Source organism: Pogoniulus pusillus, chromosome 30, assembly GCF_015220805.1.
Source record: "Pogoniulus pusillus isolate bPogPus1 chromosome 30, bPogPus1.pri, whole genome shotgun sequence".
NCBI classification, from domain to species: Eukaryota; Metazoa; Chordata; class Aves; order Piciformes; family Lybiidae; genus Pogoniulus; species Pogoniulus pusillus.
This window is the reverse complement of record NC_087293.1, coordinates 7685806-7709025: the sequence shown is the minus strand read 5'-3', so window position 1 is coordinate 7709025 and position 23220 is coordinate 7685806. Positions and strand designations below refer to the sequence as shown.

At 42.6% G+C, this 23220-nt stretch overlaps 1 protein-coding gene across 3 annotated transcripts in view; it reads left to right on the top strand.

Annotated features, from left to right (window-relative positions):
• TMEM132C (transmembrane protein 132C) overlaps nucleotides 1-23220 on the top strand; it is a 245586-nt gene that overhangs the window by 113387 nt on the left and 108979 nt on the right. For all 3 annotated transcript variants that reach the window (XM_064169089.1, XM_064169090.1, XM_064169091.1), the window contains exon 3: nucleotides 22487-22633. In XM_064169089.1, the coding sequence (XP_064025159.1) occupies nucleotides 22487-22633 (147 nt within the window). The remainder of the gene's footprint in view (nucleotides 1-22486; nucleotides 22634-23220) is intronic.

Sequence of the window (23220 nt, the reverse complement as noted above, 5' to 3'; positions counted from 1 at the left end):
CCTGCTCTGACAGGGGGGCTGGACTTGATGATCTCCTTGGGTCCCTTCCAACCACTAACATCCTGTGAGCCTGTGATTTTTTTGGAAATTGCACATCACCCAACTATGTTCACAAAATATTTGACATTGACATGCTAAACAAATTTGATCATCTTGTAAAAGTTGCCACGGGTGTCATGAAAGACTGACAGTTCCATAAATTTAATAACTTGTGGAATAAGAGAGAAAATTGACTGTGTCAGTATCAGTTGCAACCAGAAAACACCAGGTAAATATTCTGGACTAACAGAGCTATCAGAAAGCTCAGCTTTCAGTATTTATTTGTTTTTGGGTTTGCACAATTGGTTTGGGAAATGCATCTAATCTGGAATCCTTTATTTGTGGAGTATGATGAAGGAAAGCTTTACGTTCAGTCAGTAGTATCTTACCTAAGCATTTCATAGCTGAAGTGGAGTGGACTTGCTTTACTCTGTCATTTTGTTTGCTCTTTGACCTTTGCTTGTAGAGTCCAACAAACTGGAGATGTTTCCTGCAGTAAGTGGACAGACTCAGGTCTCAAATATATAGACCTGCCACTTGATAAATTAGATGTCATGGTGTGCAACAGAACGTGAGAGGAAATCAGCTGGCTTGCCTTCTGTTCCTTTAAGGCAGTGTGTGACCTCGGATAAGACATTCAACCTTTTTGAGCTGGCTGCCCTCTAGAAAACACTGCTAGCATGGCTTGGGTCATAAACAAAAATACTCTTCCTACCTGCAAGTGCTACACCTTTCATAATCCTCCATAAATAATGTTAATGTGGATCATATTTGAGTTAGAACCGTAGCAATGAAAAGTCACCATCAGCACCAAGGGCTGCCTGTGCTCCATTCCCTCTCCTTTTTGTTTATATGCATTAGATTTATCAAGCACTTCAGGTAAGACAGAAATGCTGAAATGCACAAATGCCTTGATATACCCTGCAGTTCTCTGCTTGCATTGCTGCATTCTGCTGAGGAGAAAAAAGTGAGATGTCTGTGGACATTTATACATGCTATATGGTCTTGATTTTAGCTTGTTCGATGCTGTTTATACGATCACAAAGCATTTTGTAAGAATATGTCAATCTTAAGAGAGGGTAATGGGCATTCCATTACTTTATCTCTGAAGACATTGCTGAAAACATGAAGTGTAAAATCAGATTCATTACCTAAAGTCTTGGAAGGGAACAGGACGTTAATCGCAACTTGGCTTGTAAAATTTGTTGTTCATTGTCTCCTCCATTTAATGAATTATATTTCTGCTTCAGAGCCAGAAAAACAGCACGTGTCCTTTCAGACACTGAGAGGTACCCATGGAGTCTAGAGTTTATGCAAAGTATTTTTTCCTGCCAAAACATTTAAAGAATGCAATCTTTTAACACTTTGCAGGGCACAGGGCATGCTTGCTGATGCTAACTATTCCACATAAAGTACCCCATATACCATATAGACACAGGCTATAAACATAAGCTCCTGATTCTTTAAACTAGATGGGAATCATCAGACAAGTTCCATGCTAGGTATTTATTGAGGAATCTGACATTGATAATGAAAAGAGAGGGGGTGGGCGCGTGGAGGATAACATTTCTCTATTTTATTGGAAGCAATGAAAGAGGAACCAATGAAAAAGAAAGCAAAAATCTTTTTCTGTATTTTATTAAAGCTAGGAGTTTCAAAACCTTTAAGAGTGAAATTTCCAGGATTTTTTTTTTGCTCATTAGTTGATTAAGTTGATCTCTTCTAGATTGTACCTCAGCACAGACAAGTAGTCTCTTTTTTTGGTGATAGGTGATGCATGGACTTTGCTGGTGTTAGCTGGCATTCTCTTTTAGCAACCATGAATATGACAGTGTGGTGTTTCTTCATGAAACCAACCTTCCTCTCTCTCCCCTTCCCTTCCCTTCCCTTCCCTTCCCTTCCCTTCCCTTCCCTTCCCTTCCCTTCCCTTCCCTTCCCTTCCCTTCCCTTCCCTTCCCTTCCCTTCCCTTCCCTTCCCTTCCCTTCCCTTCCCCTTCCCCTTCCCCTTCCCCTTCCCCTTCCCCTTCCCCTTCCCCTTCCCCTTTCCCCTGGGCTCTGAACAGTCCCAAAGCCTGTGTCTTCTGTTTACACTGGAGCAGAGGATTTTTTGCCACTCCAGCCCATGCTGTCACTGCTCAGTACATTGTTTAATCCAGATTTAAAGACCTTGGAAACTGAACTCTTGTATCAAAGTAGCAGTACCTGGCAGTAACTCACGGTGGTAGGACGAATCTGCAGAGATTGACATCACTTCTGCACTGCTGTAGCCCATGATACCAGTTCTTTGAGTTGTGCTGTTTGTGGCATAGCTGTGTGCCCAGATGTACTGGCACAGCTTGGTTCTGAGCTAGGAACACACCATAAAAGAACGTGACTCCATTCAACACATGAAACAGATACTCTGGGCTTTTCCCTTTGGCTGTTACTCAAATCATGGCTCCTACCTCATGTTATTCAATGAAAACATGAACTGTTAATTCATTGACTTGGAAGAAATTATTCCACTTAAGTTTGTTTCATGTGTTAACTGTTTCCTATTGAAAACCAAAGCTGGAAAGGTATCTGATTTCTTCCTGACTTTTGTGGGCAAAAATACAAGAGGTAGTATCTCCAGGGACTGTGGATCACTGTGTAAGTGACGAGCTAAAATAAGAGCCAGTGATGTGTACTGCAGTTGTAAGTGGCTTGATGTTGTATCAGACTGTTTGTTACAAAACATTCCTGTTCTATAGCATTTCAGAGACTCCCAGTTCTCTCTGCCTTGATTTTCAATTAGGCACTCTGGAGAGTGTGAAACACAAAACCAGAAAGCACTTTCCTTTGGAACTGTTGACACCGGGAGTTTCAAATCAAACTAGAATCAATGGGAGTTAAACTGTTTGCTCGGACACTTTTTAACCAGGCAAGTCCATTGCACTGTGGTTTTCAAGAGAAAAAGTGCTTCTTGAATGTCATGACTATCTCACTAGAATCACTTTTTTCCCAAGTTGTTCAGTTTTAGGCTTTGCTGGGGTGAGAATGGAAGAACATAATTTTTTTACTGAGCATAAGACAACCACATTGCTTGTCCAGGGCTTTGCATCAAAGATGTTCAAAAGTAAAGGCAATCTGAGTGCCTGAGGCTCCTCTCTAGTCCTTGTACTTAAAATGCTTGTCACTTCTCTGCCCTAAAGCTCTTCACTAAGGCTGAATAAAAGGCTACAACAGGATTCTGAGGTCAGGCAGTGAAACTGCCTATAGGAACATGGAGAAATTGAGGCAGAGAACTGCCTCAAACAATTAGCACTGCTGCTAACCTTCCCAATTTCCTAAGGATCACCTCAACGGTTGTTTTTATAGGGGAATTCACTGCTGCAGGTGTGGGATGTCAGAAAGATTGCAGCTTCCCATTATGCAATGAAGTTTGGAGCCTTTATGTTTGCAGAGGAAAACAGGAGAAAATTTCCCAAGAAATCCACTTGAAGGACAGACTCAAAAGTGGAGAACCTGGAAGGGAATAGAAAAGAGCTCTGCATCTCACGAGTTTAGTGATCCCAGATCATTGTGTTTTGAACAGTGGAGATTAGCAGTATTATAAAAATGGTCTGTGGTTTTTGAGTGCCTCTATTCCAGACCACCCCCTGTGAAATGCTTTACAGGAACATGTGCACTCATGCCATGATTTCAATTTTATTAGAAGAACAGCAATACCAGAGGAAAATCTCATTGCCCAAGGCATATTCCATATGTTACTTCTCAGTGCTTTTATTTTGCAGGCCTGCAAGAGACAAATGCACTTATTCCATTAATAAAGCCTGAGACTTAAAGCGCAGTTCTACTCAGGAAGGAATAGAAATGTGAGGTTCCAAGTTCATTTGCCATCAATAGCCTCTACATGAAATTTGTTCTGATTCCAGATGAAAAGGTGGTGTTATTTTTCAGGCCATGTGCCCGTGGGCTTCAGCCCTTGTCTGTAGAAGCAACCTTTTCATTCTCGTATGGAAATCACAACAAAGGAGGCACAGAGCAGCTCACTGCTTCCTTCTGCCTCTGCAAGGTGACTTCATCTTTTCCTGAGGTTTTCTTTACTGCCCACTGCCACGAAGCCTCATTTAACATGTGTATAGAGGGGGCAATCCCTGATCAGCAAAATATACTATGAATATTCAGCTAAGAGAATAAAAACGCAGTTTTGCTGCTTTTCTTCCCCCATTTGTAAGAAGTTTTAACACAACTGTAGAAATTCAGTTCTGTTCTTTTAAACCCCACTCTCATCCAGTAATGTATGCTAGTTTGAAGCTAGCTAGAATGTTTTGATGAGAAGAATTAGATTATAGGCTGTGAAAAGGAAACAATGGTGATGTCTGCTTCACTCATAGGCTTGCTGAGATATATAAGAACAAGAACATAAAGATAGATAAGGGAGTCTCTCTCTGGGCTCAGGCTCTGGCTGCAGACACTTCTCTCCCTAACTTGCTAGCTAATCTTTCTGCTTCCTAACCCCCCATGGCCGACCCTCCAAACTACCTTGAATGTAAGGCAAAGTCTGGGGTAAGGTAGAGGAGTGGGAGGAAGGTGGAAGGGTGGTTGGGTACCCCTCCTGGGGACTCTGGTTTCTGGGAGGGCTGTTGTGTTTCTGTATTACTTTTTATATTGTCTATTTCTTTATATATTGTAAATATATGCTCGTATATTGTGCTAAGCTGTAAATATAGCTTCATTCCTCAATTGCCAGATCCACTTGAGTCTAGGCTGGGTGATTTTCTTAAGTGTGGGGGGGGGGTGGGTAACACCCAAGCCATCACACAATGATTTCATAACCTCCCAGTCCTGAACTCTCTGCCTTATACCTAAAAAGTAAATCTCCCCACTACCATTCACATGATGGATTTATTGCCTTTGTGAACCTCGCATTACCCTTGGTATTACTGCAGCTCAGCTCAGAGCCCTTGTTTTTACCAGAAGCTTTAGACAAATGTCATTAGCCCATAGAGGATCCAACATGCACTGGGGAAGATGTATTCATCCTGGGGCCTTAGGCTTTCTGAATAGCAGAGGTATAAATACAAAATAAAAAAATAGGTCATTGGTTTTCCAAATGCCATCCTTGCAAGAAGAGGCAGTGAAATCCCAGCTAGAAGAGCTGCAGAGAAAGGGAAAAAAAAGAAGTATCTGTTCCCAAATAAACTCCAAAGTGCTGAAGAGTTTTTGAGGGTTGATATGGGAAGTTATTGTTTTCAGGGGAGGATAAGGAAGAGAAGCAGGTGGTGGGATGATGTTTGTTTTCTGAATCAATTGCAGCAAAACCTTTTTATAAAATCACCAATATAATAGGATTAGGAGGGCAAAGGGTCTTAAAAATTAGTAAAATTGGATTGAGGGAGCAGGTTGGTAGTGAAAGACTAAATTAGATGACAACTAAAAGCATACTTTAGTAGCTGTATTTCAGCTGCCCGATGAAGAAGCCAATCCTGCAACCATCCCTGGATGTCAGATTTATCTACTTGGGTGTCCTGCATTTCCATACCCAATTTAAGTACCTAATTTGAAGATATGTTTCAGATAATTTCTACTACTGCTTCATAGTGAGAACAATGAAACACTTGAAGCAGCCTTTTTAATTTTCATTAGCCACTTTTTACATGCTGAAAAGATGGCCTTAAAATGTCATAAAAAGGCAGAAAATAGTCTCCCAACAGGACAAAAAATGAAGTCAGGGATGATCTTGTGGAAGGGTGTGCTGGTGTTGGCTAGCTCAGTATTGCAGCATCACAGTGCTGGTTTCTTGCAAGGCTGGCACGCTTTGTGCATATTAACTGCACGGCAGCTTTGTTCCATGTAATGCACCCATACTGTTAATATTTATTCAGCTTAGTGGTTCTCTGTGCTGAAAATTAGCACCTACTTTTCCTCTCAGTGACAGAAGTGATGCTTCTGTGGGATTGTGATAAATTTCCAGCTCAGTGTGCACAGGGATAATGCCTGGACCTTAGGTAGTTTGAACTAAACATAATTAGGGTTCTTCCAGCAATTTCTGGTGTGCATTTTTAACTTCCTTTTTCCTTCAACAAACTCTTTTGGGGTATAATGCATTAGTATGATAGCATAGCAGAGCTTCTAGCTTTTCTCTTGAGGCTGCTATTTCTGCTAATACTGATGATTTGGTTCAATCTCCAGTTCTCTCTAGGTTACTGTATCACTTCAGTGTGTTAGAAGTGTGCTCACGCTGACATGATTGTATTTACATTAAATTCAGCATTAAAGCAGAGCATATAATGGGTGCACATGAGCTAGCTTTGATGCAGAAGTGCTATAATTGCATTTATGTGATGTTCTTTGATATAGCAGACATTGCAGAGAGCTAATAAGTATTCCCAGCTTCAAGTTCATGGGGACACATGAAATGGAGCAGAAGAGTAGAAGACCTAGTGATAGATGGAGAAGAAGGTGCCATAATTTTAAGACAGCATGAGTACTAGAGGCCTGAACTGATTATCATTCACAGCAAGGCAGTCTCAGAGCTGGCCCTGACTTTTATCTGAATAAAACTTCTGTCACTGAGAGAAGACTTAGTACCTGGTGACCAGACTTGTCCCCTTTGAAGTCAGTAACATGAGCTGTGTCAGCCCTAGAGGACAGGAGATCGAGCCCGTCGATGTCTTGCTTGACTGAAATATGTGTGAAATTTTGTAGAAAGATCTGTGAGACTTAGTAATTTGTCTCTCCCCTGGGAGACTTCAAGTGTGAAAGTGTCTGCTGCTCACAAAGAAATAAATGTATAATTGGATGATGGGCTGATGAAATCAAAGTGAAATTGCTAGCAGCCTTCTTCCTGCCCTCTCAGTGTTTTTCTAGCATTAACATTCTAGCTTTGTCACCTCTGATCAGGAAAAGATAAATCCTGCCTTTTGTAAGGAGCAGAAACACATTCCCTCAGTACATAGAGGAATGGCCTCTTCTGTATATTATTCATATTCCTCTTTTTGTACTTGTCATTTCATTTCTCTATAGCCTTGGTTGTTGTATACCTCGTAACTCTTATTGGTTTTGTCTAACGCCTTTCAAATAAGGAACTGGACAGCTTGGGAGACAGGTGGAGGTTTGCTAAGGCATTAAATAGTGTGCAAGCCCAGAAACCCCACCCTCTGTGACTGCTGAGCAACCTCATCACCTTGATGGTAGATAGGAATGAGTGCTAAAAGATCCTTGCAATGACAGGCTGCTTGTTACTGTAATAAGAGGACACCTGTAGACCAAGTTTTTCTCACCTATTTCTAGCCATACTTTGCAGAATAGCATGGAAGGGAAGTGAAGGATCACTGCAAGCCCACATTGACTTTTTTTTCCCTTCTTGACCCACAAAGCAACATGCAGCAACTTTTCCAGTCCCAAGCATATGGAACTTATGAATTAGGTGCTCCTAAATTAAGAGAGGAGGTGGATGTATAAATTATATATATTAATGCTTTTTTTGTTCAGTGATGACTGCTTGTACTCAGGACATTTCCAGCCTAAGACTCTTGTCTCTAGAGATGGCTTTAACTATAAGCAGAGATTGCATGGGAGGCTGGAAGAGGTTAGGAGGACACAACAAAGGTTCTGTAGCAGCACTTCAAGTCTGATTGCAGAAGATGGTCTCTGTGTGTGTGCATGTGCTGCTTTACCCACCCATTCATTTTGAATGTTATTACTCTGGTACAGACAGTGTTGTGAGTGGCTGCTTCAGCATTTTCAGAAAGCAAATCCTTTGTTGCTGCTGAAGCCTGTGCAGCCCTAAATCAGGTGCCTGTGTTGTGCTCTGTCGTATGCTATTTAAGTCTAGTGCATTTCTGCTGCATCAAGCTGAAACAAAATGATTTTCGTCCCTGCAGTTAGTAGCTGGCTGCAGTTGGATGAATTGAAATGACTCTTGAGGAGAGTCATCGAGGGGACAGAAAAAAAGACTCCCCAGGACATAGTAAAGGGAATGTGACTTATGCTGATTTACAATCCTCACAAAGAGAAGGAAGAAGCACAGTGAGAGTTACAAATGTATTGATCTGTTTTATCTTGTGGGTGCTTTTCCTTAAGTATATCATGACCTTAATATCTGCATCCAGGAACAAGCTGTTGCCTCTGGCTTTCACTGACAGCTGGTTTTCTTTTGATGCATCCCAGAGTCTTCCTGCTGATTCCTGCAATATGTCAAAGGAGCTCAGTGGTTTGTTGACCTCTCAAGACTTCACTCTTCATTATGGCTTCAAGAGTTCACAGTTGTCCTCAACCTCAAAGGAAAAAAAAGGTTTCTTGAAAGGTCCTGTCAAAATGGCTGGCAGCCCAAGGGATCTGTTGTCCAACCATGGTCGTTGAGATACTACCAATGACCTAAATGGGCCTGGCAAGTTAAAGGTGTATGAATTAACTGCACAGCAATAAACAGCAGATTTGAGGATTTCTAGTGTGCTGCTCGCTCGTAAGGCAACCTCATCCCTGGGCAAAAAACTTCTCATCCTGTTGGAAATGGTAAATGGTTTCTTATTGAGAAAGTGTCAAGTCATACTTTTTATGTGGACTGCAGTTCTTATTCCCTTTCCTTCTTACTGGTAACTTTCTATAGGAAAAGATTAGTAATTAGTATTAAAGACAGCCTTGACAACCCTCTGTGGGTGGAGGTCAGGGCTGGTTGAGATGCTCTGCAGCAGTAGTTACTGGTACGTTGGATACTTGAACCCAGAGTAAGGCAAAGTGAACACAGGAAGGGGAAAACAACTTCCAGGTGGATTGCTGCTTGAGCTGTTGTACCTAGTCGTTTGTGTAGCAGCCCCATGGCTGAATAGGCTCATTTCTCTTACAGTTGATTTTGATTCCTGGGTTTCTGTAACAGCAACTGGATACCACTCACCTAATGTGGAGAGATTTTAAGAGGCTCCTTTTGTTCTGAGACGAGTCAGCTTTCTGACAGTGTATCCTAAAGCCAGAAAGAGGGTGTCCTGAAGAGGGGCAGGTAACTGATTAAGAGGGACATCAGCCAAAATCATGAGGTAAAGACATAGTTTGTCCAGTAAGGAATTGTGTAGGAATTGAGAGAGATTTTACTTTAACTTAGCGAATGTTTTTGGACATTAAAACTTCTCTTTCTAAGGAGAGAACCCTTCATTATCTGTGCTTTTATCAGGTGGCAACCTTGGTGACTTGGCCATGAGTCTGCACTAATTGAAATCAAGTGTTGTCCTATTTTCTGGCATTGCATTTCTTTTGGAGAACAAAATGAAATAAAATAAATACCTTTGCATTGTGATGTGACACAATGACAAACCAAGGTCAGACAACTATAAACTGAAGACCTATGTCTGGATCCAGGAGGCCCTTTAATGCAGCTAAAGCAGAGCAGGGATAGATGGATTAGAATTAGAACTGTAACTTAGTGTGGACTTGGCTGGTTTGGTCAAATTTCTAAATGAATTAAGTAAGATGACAACACATTTGAGAGAAGTGAAAAGGGAGTATTGCAAGAGGAGATGCAGAGGTATGCAAAGCCAAGAGAAAGCCAAAGTGGAGGGACAGACATGGGAAATAAAAGCAGGGAGAAACAAGTGAAGTGCTTTTTTTGTGAAACACTCTGTGTGTATCTATGGACAAATGCATACAGAGACAGGCCAGGTAAAACCCTCCAGGCTTTGAAATATTTCTTAAAGATTAGAAAACTATGGCAGTGTCTCTAATCAGTGATTTCTTTTTCTTTGGGGGAAGGGGGGGTGCAAGGGGAATATTTTTTTTAATTGCAAGAGAAACTGCAGGTGACTGACAGTAGTTTTCTGTGTTACTTGAACTCCCTGAGCCAGATCATACCCACAATTTGTTATCATTCCTTTCCCACTCCTGAGCCACATGAGCTTCCGTCATGTGCCCAGCTGCTGACAGTGCCCACTGGCTCTGGCAGGCCAGGTGGTGACCCCATGGAAACCCATGCGTGTTTTAGGCATCTGTTCCAAGGCCCTTGAGGTCAGCAGGCATATTTTTTGCTGACTTAACTGAAATCTCAGGGGGCTCAGATCTGTCCCTAAACACACAAACTACCAGCACCTGCCTCAGGGCATAGAGATTTGTGCTATTGCTGGGCAAACTTAAAGCATGAAAGAACCCCATCTGGGGACTCTAGGACAGATTGGTGCCAGCATTTACTAGAGTAAGACTCAATTCAGAGGTATAATCTCAAAGTTCTGTCTGCTGTATCCCACAGACCATCTTTGTACCATTTCTATTACACCCTGGCATGCAGATTATAACACAAGGTGTGCTTGTTCTGAAACAAAATTTAGAATAGCAGCAGTTAGTGTGCATCACAGTGACTAAATGCAACTCTGAGGATTATGCTGAGCAAATCAAGAACTGTTACTGAATACTGGAGTGGTTGTAGAGGGATATAGAGGAAACATAGAATGGTTTAGGTTGGAGAGGAACTCAAAGATCATCCAGCTCAAATCCCTCGCCATAGGCAGGGACATCTCCCACTAGAATAGGTTGCTCAAAGCCTCATCCAATCTGGCCTTGAACACCTCCAGGGAGCCACAACCTGCCTGGGCAACCTGTGCCAGTGTTTCCCCACCCTCACTGCAAACAACTTCTTCCTAAGATCCAGTTTAAATCTCCCCTCTGCCAGTTTAAACCCATTCCTTCTCATCCTGTCATTACAAGACCTTGTAAATAGTCCCTCCCCAGCCTTCCTGTAGTCCCCTTCAGATACTGGAAGGCTGCTATAAGATCTCCTCAAAGCCTTCTCTTCTCCAGGCTGCAGAGGCCCAACTCTTGTAGCCTGTCCTCATAGCAGAGCTGCTGCAGCCCTCTGAGCATCTTGGTGGCCTCCTATGGACTCACTCCAACAGTTCCATGTCCTGCTTGTGTTGGGGGCTCCAGAACTGCACACAGGACTCCAGGCGGAGTCTGATGAGAGCAGAGCAAAGGGGCAGGATCCCCTCCCTTGCCCTGCTGGCCATGCTGCTCTTGCTGCAGCCCAGCACACAGTTGCTGTCTGGGCTGTACTCACACTGCAGGCTCATGTTGAGCTTTTCATCACTCCAGACCCCCAGGTCCTTTTCTTCAGGGCTGCTCTCAGCCATTCATCACCCAGCCTGGAGATTGCACCAACCCAGGTTCAGGACCTTACCTTGGCCTTGTTGAATGTCATGAGGTTGGCCTGGGCACACCTCTCCAGCTGTCTAGGTCCCTTTGGATGGCATCCCTGCCCTCTAGCAAGTTGACTGTGCCACACAGCTTGGTGTCACCTGCAAAGTCTCTGAGGGTGCACTCGATTCCGCGTTGCCATAATTCTTGTTTTATCCTGTCGTTGCCTTTCTTAGTCTTTCTGCTTGCTTGATTGCAGTTTGGGCACTCATCTATGCCAAAAGTTTGCCCCTGGTTCTTGCTGCTCTCTGCTCCAAAGAGAGCAGGAGAGGAGATAGGGCTAAAGGGATGGGAGCACATGTTATTATAACACCTACAGAGTCAGCAAACTTTCTGCTGTCTGGAGGACTTCTCATCAGGGCTATGGTAAAGTGTCTATCCCTGATCAACTTAAGTTAGACTAATTAGAGTATAAAAGAGACAGTGCTGCATCTTGGGAATGCACTCCCTGATAATCAACCTTTTTGTTCATTTCTCCTACAAATAACTAATATGGTCTATACCATTTGAAACAATTACCTGACTGAATGACTCCTCTTCCTTGATGTTTTAAGGACACTTGCACCTTCCTCTGTCTAGCAGTAGGTCTTGGCAGTGCAATATTTCTAAAGGAGAAGGAAACACAACCCTCATTGCTGCAGGGCTTATGGCAAAAATGTGTTTGTAACAGCTGCTGGAGGGGGAGTGGGGATGGGATTAAAAACACAAAGGGACTGCACCGGAAGATTACTTCAGGAAGTCACTTGGGGTCTAAGTAATAATCCTAATAACCACTGCAAGCAGTAAGTATTTTCCTTGGCACCGCTATTGCTCTGCCAGCTGGAGGAATGTCACAAATATGCAGCTTAGAGATTTCTTTTTGTAATAATAGAAACTGCATGTAGTAGAGAATATAATCTCAAAGCATTTACTTATCTAAAAAGTGTCTCTGGTCCTGAAAAATAGATCTGTGGAGGCAGTGAGCTTGTATTTAGCATGTGCAGCTAAATCTGCGCTCTGGATTCGCCCTGGTGGGTTTTTTTGTTTACTCAACACCCATCTCTGGCTCTTTCTTCTGACTCTCCCTGCAAGAATGTATTGGTGCAAGACAGGTGATTATCCCAACTCAGTCTTCAGCAGACAGCAGAGCTGACAGCCTGGTGTCCTCATAGAAGCAATTTATAAATGAGCATTCACTCAGATACTGATCCTGCAGCAAAGACTTTTCAGGAGTTTTACCTAGACGTGATTATGCATCAACTTATTTCCATGCAGAATCCATGAGCTGGATCTTTGACTTGTACTTATTGGTTATTTTGAGTTTCCCATTAGAAAAGAGCCTTTCTACTAATTCACTCTTTAAGGAAATGGAAAGGGAAAGTCATAATCAAGCTTCAAACTCACACTCTTCCCGGTCAGTTACAGTTGAGCATCTAACTTGCGTAGTGCTTCTAAAGTACTGCTGCCAACAACTCTTGGGCACGCTAAGACTTCAGCCTTCACAATCAGAGCTTCCCTTGCGGTTCTTGTGAACCAAAATTGTTGCTGATTCCACGAGTAACAGCTAAGGGGCAATGAAAAGAGGGTTGAAGAAGTGAGTAATCTTGTCCCATGAGTTTTTTTACTTCCACATTATATGTTCTTATCTGCCAATATCGGTACTGTAAACCAAGGAAGAAGAGCTCTTTCTACACCGTGCTTGGGCAGCATTTATCACAAGGGGGTGGTTCTTCATCCTGCCTTAGAGGAATGGATTTTTGTATTGAGAGAGGCCAACCTCAAGTGTTACCAAAAAGATTAAGGATTACCAAAAGGAACAAATATGGACTTCTTGTTACTGATAAAACTGTTCTTCTTTTTCTTTCAGTCTTCCCTTTTCCCCATCTCATAATAACTGTGAGGATTCCTTCCAAATGACTCTGGGAGCTGTGGCTTTATGTAGAATTGTGGTAGTTGCTGACAAATGCTATTTCCAAAGAAATTTTTGAGTCTATGCATTGGGGAGTTAAGAAAAGCTGAAGTGGAGTTGTTTGAATTACTTTCCTCTCTTCTACCTTGCACCATCTTGTCTCTTACCTTGTTACTGATCTGATAATTTGAGCTGGTAACAGTGGTTTTGGCACCTAAGTGGCCCCTTAAAGCAATTAGCCAGGGCAGAGGGTAAGGACAGCTTCTGGTAGCCATTGCAAGAGCTCCCTTCCATTTTGAGCTTGCTTCAAGTTTAAATATTCAGCCTGAGCAGTGGATTTGAGAACCCCTCAGTAACATCTGGGCTGAAATGTGATTGTTTCTCTGAAAGCAGGATGAGCTGGAGTTAAGTGCAGTAGCAGCTCTGTGTCTGCTTCTGTGAACATCAGGAGTTTACAGTGTTTATCTTTTTTGGAGGCAGAATGTTAGCAGGTTGTAAATTCAGATTGGGTTTCCTCTCAGCTTGGAAGACAAATCCAGATTCTCTATGTTGTGTGTTTCCCTTCTGCTTTTATTAGTGATTTTTTAATTCTTTTTTTTCTCCTGCCTTTCTTGTAATCCAACAACTAGTGCTATTAATATTCAGTGCTAGGGAGAACAGTTTTGCCATGAGGCAAAAGGGTAGGAGGGTAGGAAGGCTCTGCAGAGGGATTTGGACAGGCTGGAGCAATGGGCTGAGGCCAATTACATGAGGTTTAACAAGGCAAAGTGCTGGGTCATGCAGTTTGGCCACAACAGCCCTCCACAGCCCTACAGACTGAGGGAGGAGTGGCTGGAGAGCTGCCTGGCCGAAGAAGACCCAGGGGTGCTGGTGGACAGCCAGCTGAACATGAGCCAGCAGTGTGCCCAGGTGGCCAAGAAGGCCAACAGCTTCCTGGCCTGGATCAGCAATGGTGTGACCAGTAGGAGTAGGGAGGTGATCATGCCCCTGTACTCAGCACTTGTGAGGCCACACCTCGAGGTTTTGGTCACCACAGTACAGGAGGGACACTGAGGTGCTGGAGTGGGTGCAGAGAAGGGCGATGAGGCTGGGGAGAGGTCTGGCAAACATGACCTATGGGGAGCAGCTGAGGGAGCTGGGGTTGTTTAGTCTGGAGAAGAGGAGGCTGAGAGGGGACCTTATTGCCCTCTACTACTACCTAAAAGGAGGTTGTAGTGAGGCTGGAGCTGGTCTCTTCTCCCGAATTACTAATGATAGGCCAAGAGGAAATGGCCTCAAGTTGCATCAGGGGAGGTTTAGGTTGGCTGTTGGGAGGAAGTTTTTTCCTGAGCAGGTGGTCAGATGCTGGAACAGGCTGCCCAGGGAGGTGGTGGAGTTGCCATCCCTGGAGGTGTTTAAAAGGAGAGTTGATGTGGTGCTTGAGGCTGTGGTCTAGTGATGAGAGATGCTGGGATGAAGGTTGGACTGGCTGATCTTGGTGGTCCTTTCCAAGCACAGCAATTCATAGTGATTAGATGTTGTGCTGAGGGATCTGGTTTAGTCAGGGACTTGTCAGTATGAAACTAATGATTTGGCTCAATGATCTTAAAGGTCTTTTCCAATCTAAGAAATTCTGTGATTCTGTATAATAGGAGGTTAAATGTCTGTCCCTGTAGCTTAAGTAGTGGTATCAAAGCTTCACAGAAAACATCTCTTTTTCCTTTGCTTTTTAAAAACAAGTGATAGAATACCAAACACCTCGATAATTCTAACAAAGAGTTAACCACAGAAATCAGTTCAAATGAAGGAATTCTGTGACTGGAACATCCCAGAGCACATTGAATATCTTTTTTAGGAAGGAAAAAAAAAATACAGCTGACAGCATCTACCTCGTGCCTTGCAGCTGAGCTCTTCAGAGCTTCCTAAGGGACATGAAGCACCTCTTGCCGTTGAAACGAGAGAGCTGACTTTCCTACTGTCTCAGGGAATTTTAGTTACATAAGAAACACTACAAAAGAATCACTCCTGAGCGATTTTGAATCCCAGGATTCCTCAGCGGTGGGGGCAAGAATTGGTATAACTTTAATGGACTGTGAAGTCACCAAAATACGCAGTTCTGGGGAAGCTGAATTTAGTCCAATTCATCTGACAGAGGTTTTGGAAATACTGAGATCTGTTTCAGCTGCTTGCAGAATTACACCTATATTCCAGAAGCTGAAGTGTTCAGGTTTGGAGATTGTTAGGGATTTGATTACTGCATTTTCACAGTAAAACTCTTGAGTTTGTTAGTTTGTTTGTTTGTTTTGGCATGGTTCTTTCATTTTTTTTCCTTCCTTTTTTCTCCTCTGGAAGTTATTTCAAATAGACCACGATTCAAAGAAGTGAAAGGAGAAGGGGAAGGAGTGAAAAGGACTAAATACCTAGAGATTAGCTCTTTTGACGTTTTAAAGGATGTTTACCCTCGCTTTTACAAAAGCTGTTTCCTGAAGGCCTTTTCTTGGATACTCTATGAGAAAGAAAATGCCTGAAGGAGAAGGATGCTCTGAGAATCAAGATCTTCACTTTTGTAATGATTAGCCCATGCTGTATATTTAGAAATCAAAGAAAACGAATTTCTTACATGGGTGCCCCTTCAGACTGACCTTCTTAATGGGAACCAAATCTGCAATACACCTCTTAGCAGTAATTTATTACCTAATAAATGTAGTGCCTAGATTCCCTGGCTGAGGTGGGACTTCCTTTTGCTCTTTACCTGTGCATATGGCTTGTAAATGAAAACCTCCCTAGCAAAGAAGTGACCACGTGAAGCACAGGTGGAAATCTCCTTGCTAGGGTAGGATGAAGGCAAATAGGGCTCTTGTGGCTTGCGTGGAGTCATGAAGGAAGCTTGGAGCTGATACCTGATCCCCCATATTCCCTCAGCAGAGCCATAGCCACTTAATCACACTTACTCAGTCTGTGTATTTTACAAACTAAAGGAGCACATTTGAAAGGTCGACATGCTTAACCAGGTCATGTTCTTCTGTTCTGCGTTTGGCTTCTCAACTAAGGCCAGCAACACAGCCATTAAGGAGTATTGTTTTGCCAGGCAGATGCCTGTCCTGTTCGTTCAGAGCTGTGGCAAGATCCAGCAACTCATTTCACATAGAAAGATGAAAGGAGAAAGGTTCGCTTAATAAAACAAATCTTGCTTAATTGCTGTGGTTAGTCTCCTGCCTGGGTTTTATGGGTTCCTGCAGCTGGCTTTAATCTCCTGATTTACTCTAGGAACAAAGAAGGCAAGGAGTGAAGTTAAATCATGACAGGAAGAAGTTGAAATTTTTTTGGCAGAACTTGGGAAGGTTAGAGACTTACTGTAAAGTGCAGCCCAGAAACAGGCCAGCAGGCTTTTAGGAGACACAGTAAAATGATTTCTTACAATGTGACCTTTACAGTCAGGCTTCTACTAGTCTGGGCAGCAATGGAGGATTAGCAGAGTTGCAGGAAGCGTTGAGGCTCCAGAGAAGACTGACCAAAAGGGGTCACTATTTGTTCAGTTGAAACACCAACTTTACAAATACAAACAGACGAGGAAAGGCAGAGGATTTAGCACCAGCATCCTCTCCCTTGCCCAGCATGCTACGCTCGGCTCATGTGCCCCAGCTGCTGCCTTGTAGCTAAGTCGGTCCCCACAGTTAGACTCAGCCTGCATCCCTCTCGATGTTTACATTTCCAGTGCTTCCCAGGAAAAGGCTTCTAGCACAGCAGCTTGGACAACAGACGTGAGCTGAAGAGACTGTCTGTGCAAAGCAGCAGTGACTGATCTCAAACCAGACTGCTCTCAGATCAAGTACACAATGCCAAGAGTAGTGTGGCAGTTATGAGCAGCACAGGAGATGCAGAGCAAAGTATAACCCTCTGAAAACAAGGAGGAACTGGAAGGTTTAGTGTCTGGAAAAGTTTTTCAGATACTACAAAAGTCACTGATTATAGGAATTTAGTACTGTTTGGCTTTTTATTCTTTAGTGTGGTTTTGTCTACTCAGATGCTGTGTAAGCTTTCTGTTAGAGTTCAGGTTGACAATACTATAACCCACATAAGAGGTACCTGCTAGTGCTGAGGGTATTGCTCTGGTCCCTTCGCTCCTCACTTCATGCTTCTGCGCTGTCTTGGCACTGACATTGCTGCTTATCTCATCTAAGTGAACGACACAGGAAGCTAAATCCTCCACTGATGAGCACTTAGCTCGCCAGTGAGTCAGCCAGGCATTCGTGCCAGTCTACAGGGAATTAGGGCCATGTACAGCCAGGGACTCCTAATCAGCTTCACGTGTTGTTAGCTTACCTGTAATTTCTAATTCAGGAACAGATTGACCAGGGAGGTGGTTGGGACCACATCCTTGGAGATATTCAAGGTGAGGCTTGACAGGGCCCTGGGCAGCCTGATCTAGTTGAGGATGTCCCAGTTTACTGCAGAGGGGGTTGGACTAGGTAACCTTTGGAGGTCCATTCTGAACCAGACCATTCTGTGATTCTTCCTTTGCTGGGAGGTTGCTGTTCTGTATCACAGCACACCCAGGCAGAGCACAGGTCTGTGCTTTGCAATGACTTTCTCTGCAATAAGAGAGGTGATGCTCTCTAGGATTAGCACATGCCAGCAAAATAATACAGCACGTGAAGAACTGTGTGGACTACTCAGTGGTCCACCCTCTCTATACCACTGCTGCAGGTGGCAGAACCCTTACATAGCCATAGCAGTTAAGCAAGATTAAGATTTAAGTATGAAATTATAATTTGAGGTCCTGAAGTCCTAAGTCACATCTTCAGCTCTGTCTGTTGCTGATTCAGTTGCCTTTCAGTTGCTGTCTTTGTCAGCTGTGTGTTATTAAGTCTAAATACTGCTGACATTTCTTGTACTTTGAGGACAGTAAAATGGAACAGGCAGAGTTTGTGCTGTAGTTAATCAAGCTGTAATGTATTAATTAGAACCATCTAGCTGTTTCTTCTCATTGGTTTGTGGTCCATTTTGCAGATTCCAAGCAAGTGAAAATTCTTCTCTGTGTCTCTTTGTAGCTGCAATGTTATCTAAGTTCAAGACCTTACCATCACTGTGGTAATTAAAACTGCTTTTATTTATGTCTAAAAACTTACCTCTTAGGCTAACAGGCAAGAATTGATTCTAACAGGAAAGAAGAAATTCTAACAGAATGAAAGCCCAGTTAGTGAATCTCCTTCCTTCAGCACAATGCAGTCAACTAGTCATCAACACTAGCATCCTGCTCTGTGCTTAGAGGCTCGAAGGCAAGACCTGTGGAGAAGAATGGAAAATGCTTCTCTGACTGGCTGCTGCCTCCAGGCTAGAGGCCTTAGAGCTGCATGTCAGCATCTGAAGGGAACCCACAGGAAGGCTGGGGAGAGGCTGTTCAGAAGGGCCTGTGAGGATAGGATGAGGTTTGAAACTGGAGCAGGGGAGGTTTAGCTTGGATATCAGGAGGATGTTCTGCAGACTGAGGGTTGCAAAATACTGGAACAGGTTGCCCAGAGATGTGGTGGAGGTTACATCCCTTAAGATGGATCCAAGGTCAAACTTGGTGTGGCCCTGGGCAGCATGATCTAGCTGGAGATGTCCCTGCTCACTGCACAGGGTTGGACAAGATAATCTTTGAGGGTTCCTTCTGACCTGATGCTTTCCACCTGATTCTCTGTGCTGATCCTGCTCACCTTGATAGTTCTGCAGGTCTTGCCCCGAGGATCTGAACAGCACAGTGAGTGGACTTCTGCACGGTCTGCGGATTCTGCAAAGCTTTCTGCAGAGTTTCAATCATTTCTAAGTTTGCTATGTTAGGAAGACATGGTGCCAAAGTAAAAGGTTCAGTTTGGAAATGAAGTATTTGCTTGGGAACTGCAGACTAACACCAATGCATTTGCTGTGAGATTTGTGTAAGTGAATGTTTTTACTTGATTTTTGACAAAAAATAGGTAATTATTTCTAGGTAAGCAACTGAAGACTTTTCCTGTAATATCTTTGAGATGTTGCTTGTCCTGCATGCCAGCAAAGTGTTTTAATTCTCCATTTGAGAGATTCAAAGAGTTCTTTTGAGACAAAGCTGAGGCAGAGATTTCTTGTGCTGTGAATTAACCTTAGAAGTTCAAGCAAGAAAAGTCTTGCACTATTCTGGTTACTGTGTGTTCATAAAGCTTCAGAACCTCATTCAGACAGATTCCTGGAAGCTGACCTCTGATATCCTGTGCTCTTCTTAATGATGGTCTTTCATCTTCCCTTTGCCAGGTCTTCTTTTGTCAGAAGATCAAAAATTGTGCTTAAATTTCAGCACACATACAATCAAATTCAGCTAAATGAGCTGCTGTCCTTAGGTTCTGTGCATATGTAGGTGACTGTGTTTAGATCCAGAAAGAGGAAGGGGTGATTTCTGTTACTGGACAGCAGACCTGGGGCCTCGATTTAGTTACTGTTACTGTGAAGAGCACATCCCTGAAGTGACAGAGGTAATTTAGTGCCACCCATGGAAGATACCATTACTGTCTAGAATGACGCTGGAGAGGAAGATTTTAACTCTGCTTTGAGAATGAAAGTCCCAGCTGACAAGTCATGGCTGGTGGATATGTTCAGCTTGCAGAGCCATGCAGAAAAACCTCAGTGTGAGGACACCTGTCTACTTGTAAATAAGCAGACATGGCAAAGAGGAGAATCTATCAGCTGGAGAGCCACACAAGGGAAATCTGGAGTACTTCAGCTGTTTGTCATCTCCATTTATTGTCACGGTGCCTGCCTCCTACCTCCCTTAAGTAACTGTGGTAAATGCAGATATACTGCATAGATCAGGTGGGTAAATACAGGAGACTCTCAAGCACTTTGGCTGCCAGGTCCTCAGTCTGAGGGTTTGTCGAGGTAGTGTAACTTAGAAATGTTTATGTACAAAGTTGGCACTATTGATTTAAAAATTAATATTTAATCACAAGCATACAACAAGGTCAATGAATCTTTGCTAGGGAATTAAATAGACTTTTGCTTGCCAGCACTCAAACACTAAGTAAATAAGAATTTAAGTGAAAACTTTGTAGTGTATGCATGCAGACTGGCTTTAAAAATGTATGGGGCTCAGTTCTGATTCATCTGTTGACCTTGTTATATAAAACTCAATGCCCTTTTTAGAGGGAGAGTTGCAAATTGTGCTTCTGCATATTTATTTAGGAAGGTCAATCTTCTGGGTGTTCATACCCTAATTCCAGTGCTAAGTGCAATCACAACATTGATTTTTCTCACTAAACATAACCTACTTTACCCTGGGATGGAATTTTTGTTTTTAATGGGCTTTATATAATGGCATATGTGAAAACCACTCAACTTAATGCCCCACACTGTAGTTAATTAACAAAATGGCATTGTAGCCATGGTCTTTCATCCTCTGGCAGTGTATTTTACCACTAACCTTGGCCATCCGAAATGTCCGTCCTAATTAACAGGAGTCCAGGTATTGACTATGTCAAGCTACATGGTGGGAAGAGCAATTTGCAGCTGCTGACAAAGTTTGTAATTCTGTTGAAAATTTGAACATGAGGAAACTCATTTTGGCTAATGTTGTGCCGGCTTATGTGACTGATGTGAGTGCAACTCAAGGAACAGCTGAACAAAGTATCTAAATTATTAGGTTTTACTTCAGTTGCCTAATAACAATATCCTAAATGCATCAAAATATGTCCTAGAATACACACACCACAAAAAACCTCCTGGTGCATTTATGCAGATTTCAAGTCTGATGCCAGTGTTTCCTTATTAATGAGGTGTTTATTTATTGATCATTTATTTGAACTATAATATGCTGGAAAACTTAGTGGGGCTTAGAGCTTTAATGAGTCTTCAGTAATGGACTTGATTCTCACTTTAGTTTTACTGCTTTCATTTCTGAGTAATTCAGCAGAAGACGTTAGAGACTCACCAAGTTTGTGCTAGTTTTCCTAGAGGAAGAGAGCAATCTGTGAAGCTCAGTCGTGTTTCATGTTACGAAAGTGAGAATTAAGCACTCAGGGATTTTATCCCAAGGCAAAAATACTCCTTTTCAAAACCGTACCTTGTGTTTGGTCTCGCTATTGAAAAACAACAACAAAACAAATAACTCTCAGTCATTCATTACTTCATTTTTAAAGCATTTTAGTATCTAAAGACACCAAAGAAACTTCTGTGTCTAGAGATGCAAAAAGTCTTCCCCCCCAAGGAATTTAGTTGCTTGCTGAGACTTAAACATCAAGAAGATATTGTCATCTCATTAAGTGATGATTTGTGCTCGGTAACTAACATTTTGTGTTGCATAGGTACTTAAAACAACAATAGTTTTCCACCGTGCTTTAGCCTCTGTTGCTGTGGTGAAGCCAGTTTCTTCTCACTACAGGCCGTGATGGCTGTACTCTGATGGTGTGAAGTTAAGCAACCCTTTGCCTTCTCTGTCTGATGCTGGTGCCAGGCTCCTCACAGAGCCATAATAGTTATAGCTGGCATCCTGTTCCTCGCATGCTTGTCGTCTTGTGTGAGTCTGGTGGCATTTTGTCCCTCGTTGTCGTCTGAGGAGAAGAGCTGTATCCGTATCTGTAGTTCCCATTCCTGGTATTTCATAATAGAACTGAAGATCAGCAGTTAAATATTCTGAACCCAAATAGCATCTTTGCTGGGAGTCTTTTATGCAAATGTTCCTTAATTAAGCAAGTGCTCTTTAATTAACCCTCCATACAGTTATTGCTGCTAATAACATCACTCGATAAACACAGTTAAGTTTTCCAGAGGACATAACAGTGGCAGAAATTTGCATCCTGTAAGAACATCTCTGAGTCTTGTCTTAACAGCTATGTTCTCCCCAGGCTGGAGAGCTCAAACAGAAGTTTCCTTGGGAACCTGTCACAAAGACGCATTTTTCAGGCAGAAAAGCGACAACCTTTCCACTGATAGCTAGAAGAATATCATGTGGGATAAAAATATGTTATTTAAAAAGCTCCAGGGAAACATTCCTCTGTGCAATGATGAAGCACAAGTTTGTCTTGGTAGAGATGAACAGAGCCTTTCTGAGTCTTTTGTGTTGGGACAAATTTATCTTTGGGAGAGAATACTGGCAAAATAGAAAAAAGAATCCTAAGTGTAGGTTTTCCTACATTTAATCATTCCTGATCCTAACTCCAGCCTGCTGTTGGCAGAGCAAATAAAGGCACACAGCTGCTTCTGTCCAAAAGAAAGTCTGTCTTGAAGGTCTTTTCCAACTTGCATGATTCCACGATTCTAAGTGCTATATTGCCTTAGATCTGCCTTCCTGACGCTACTCTCTTATTTACTAACGAATTAGAGACAAATCTAATACTTAGCTCCAAGGTGATGCGTTAAGATGTCCGTGCTACATTTGGAAGATCACAGTCCTCAATGACTCTCTCATAAACTTTTTACAATTGCTATTTCCAACAGGGCAAAGGTGAAGAAAGGTGTGAACATTCTCAGTGCAAAGACAAGTGACCCCCGGCAGTGGGACGTGAAACAAGAGGTGGGGAATGGTGGAAAGCACTCAACCACAACAGTTATTTGTCAGAGGATAGCGCCAAGTTCAAGGAACAGGTATGAAACCTCATATTCTCAGCACATTAAACTCATTTATATCCATGATACCATGCACTGGTTGAAAGACTTAGGGCTCATATTACCACTGTTCAAAGCTATTAAACCTGTAGCCTGGAAATCTGGAGATACTTATGTTAACTATGGTACCATCTGCTGATCTATAACAGGGCATCTCAGTTTCCAGGTAATAAAATTCATCAGTTTAAATTAAAAATATGAATTGAATAGGCCTACGTGGGAAGGGAGGGCAGGAGGTGTCATTCTGGCATGAATATGAATATCCTTAATTTTAAAGGTTTTTACTGAACGTAATTTTTTGGCTTGATAGTTTTGACCTTGTTTCTCTGAACATATCACAGCCTCTGCAGCTGGTTCATCAAGCGAGCAGTAAATTCCTCTGCAACTTCCAGGCACCAGTACAGGCTAATTCAAACCTTGCAGTATTTAAGTGTCTCATATGTAATGCAGAAAAATTCCCTTTTGCAAACAATTGCTTCTTCCAGAACTGGAGGTTCCTTTGCTAAGCCATCCACTGGTAACTGTCAGAGGCAATGCAATGCACTCCAGGGGACACTGGTATGAAC